This window comes from Morone saxatilis, unplaced genomic scaffold (genome assembly GCF_004916995.1).
Source record: "Morone saxatilis isolate NCDOM2014 unplaced genomic scaffold, NCSU_SB_2.0 Contig19, whole genome shotgun sequence".
In the NCBI taxonomy this organism is placed as follows: domain Eukaryota; kingdom Metazoa; phylum Chordata; class Actinopteri; family Moronidae; genus Morone; species Morone saxatilis.
The window spans coordinates 10556179-10558535 of record NW_023339751.1 but is presented as its reverse complement, the minus strand read 5'-3'; the positions used below and the strand labels follow the sequence as shown (position 1 = coordinate 10558535).

Below are 2357 nucleotides of genomic sequence, written 5' to 3'. Positions count from 1 at the left end.
TGTGTGTGTGTGTGTGTCACGCTGATGGAATTGTCTCTGGGCTAAGCATCACACATTAACCCCTTATTTGACCCCTATAAAGATGTCTCCTGTGACGTTTATCTCTCTGGTAAAAGATGCAGCTGCAGGTGCTGACAAATAGATCACCAAGCACGGAACCTCCGCAGATTTATGCGCAGCAGAGCTCGTGTCTGTCTGTGATGCTCTAAACTGTACTGCACAACTACACTACACTACTAGCTGTCTCACAGGAGCTGCCTTTAGTCGTTGGTTCAGTAAATCGCCACACGTCCGTCTTTAAATCCCACTCAGTCCCAAAGTGGACCAGCGCTGGCGAGTGCTAATTCACTAGCCGTCCGTTAGCATAGATAACTCTGATTCACAGAGTTAATGGATGAGATTTGCTGTCTTTGTGCAGCTTGTTCATTAGTCATTGATTCTGGAGAGAGAAGAAGAGGAGAGAACCACAACCTCGCTCTAAAACTCTCCTACATAATTTGCTGTGCCTGATTTTCTGATGTGAGAATCATTTGACACAAAGACTGTATAGATTATCAATGAGTGCTGGTTACTGTGGACTATCCACAGAGATACCTGTGAACAGTTTGGAACTACTAGAAACCCATTCCAAAAGCGATTGACCAGGCGAGCAGAGTTGTGAAGCTCCCCCCTTTTCACTATTCATACAACAACTTCCGTCACTTTTTTGTGTGTACAACCAAAAGTATGTTCCCAATAATTCCCATCCATTTTGTCTTTTCACTTTACCTTCAAGCGTGAACATTTGGAGCAGGTACAGTATACACACTTTTGAAATGTCAAACCACCCTTTTGGTTTGAAGCATACTGAGACTTTAAAGCCAGTATTCATCCAAGATGCTGTTGTGTGACTATTGGCATTTTTGTGCATTACTTGTTGAGTTGTTCAATACCCAGGAAACATATTTGGACCCACCTTGAACTTTTGTTTGCGGTTATTCAGCTGTATGTACAGACGATGAGGTCCATTCCAGTTCCCGTAGACGATGTCTGTCTTGCCGTCACGGTTGAAGTCTGCTAGAGCAACCCCTCTGCCATGCTGCATGGGGTCCTCCACACCTACAGGTATATGGTAATATACTCTATTATACAAGAAAGCCTACATTGTGTATTGTTTTTGCATCAGATTCAGATCTTCAAGGTTATGATTTGTAAAACTGTACTTGGTCCTCTCACCAGCCTGCTGCGCCACATCAGTAAAAGTTCCATCTCCATTGTTTCTGAACAGGAAGTTGGGTCCATATTCGTTGTCGCAAAACACATCGGACTGGGATTGACTGACAATGGGCCCCACCACCACACCTCGCCCTCCTGCACAAACAGTCAGAGAAACGAAGCTCAGAGGTAAGAGAGAATTAGGCTGTTAAAACGAGGGTGAACAGAGAATTTTAGGAAGAAAAAATGAAGCATGATAGCCGGAACAACAGAGCGAACAGAGGGAGAGAGATCAGCTCCATCACAAAAGTGAACGGTGAGAGATCATTACTGTCTTTCCAGGCCATTTCCTCTAAGCAGGGCAGGTCTTTCTGCTGACACAGACACTAACTCTGATAGGGTACACACACATAAACACACCTGGGCACAAGCGCAGACAAATACAAAAACACAAAGACGCGACACGCTGAGAATCTTTTGCATTAACCAAAAACTAACAGTAGTTTTCTCCTTCTGAAAAGATCTTTGTGACCCCAGGATTTCCCAATGACTTTCTATAAAGTGAAGTACCTCGCTAAAGTGTCTCATCTGAGACCAGCGGAGTCTAATTATTTAGTTGAAAGGGCTTTGATTGCCCTTCCAGTATGCACTCAGTGCTGTGAGTCAGGACTCGCTCCTGATTTAGTGGCCCGCTCCATCAGCCCAGACAAATATCACTCGCCCCCTATGGCCATAAACCACTAATGTCTCTCCAGAGATTTGTAACCATTAGATATACAACTTCACTGACTGTCCCTCTGCTCTGATTAACGGCAGTTTGATGACAAAGCCATCTACCCTACATCATTCACAGCGATTCTGGGCCAACCCACTCTGCCCCTCCGGTGGACGTAGATGACATCCTGCATGCAAAAAGATCCACAGATGATGAAGATTGATTCTGTTACGCTGAAATACAAAGTCGTGTCCCATTTCAAAAACTTGCTTGGACATCAGCTTCAAGGACTTTTCAATGGTTACAATAAAGTATCACAGAGGCAGCATTTTTTACTCATGATGGTCTCTATTATCAAAGAAACAGATCACGGTGAAATCCTTCATTTTGGCATTTATTGTTTGCCTCTTCTATGTCGAAGCAGGTATCCATCACAGGGTTAAGTGAA

The 2357-nt window shown here is 44.0% G+C and overlaps 1 protein-coding gene across 1 annotated transcript in view; it reads right to left on the bottom strand.

Annotated features, from left to right (window-relative positions):
- crtac1b (cartilage acidic protein 1b) overlaps nt 1-2357 on the bottom strand; it is a 19091-nt gene that overhangs the window by 7527 nt on the left and 9207 nt on the right. The window contains exons 5-6 of the mRNA XM_035663705.1: nt 1216-1350; nt 956-1098 (exon numbers count right to left, since the gene is read on the bottom strand). Coding sequence (XP_035519598.1) covers nt 956-1098; nt 1216-1350 — 278 coding nt within the window. The remainder of the gene's footprint in view (nt 1-955; nt 1099-1215; nt 1351-2357) is intronic.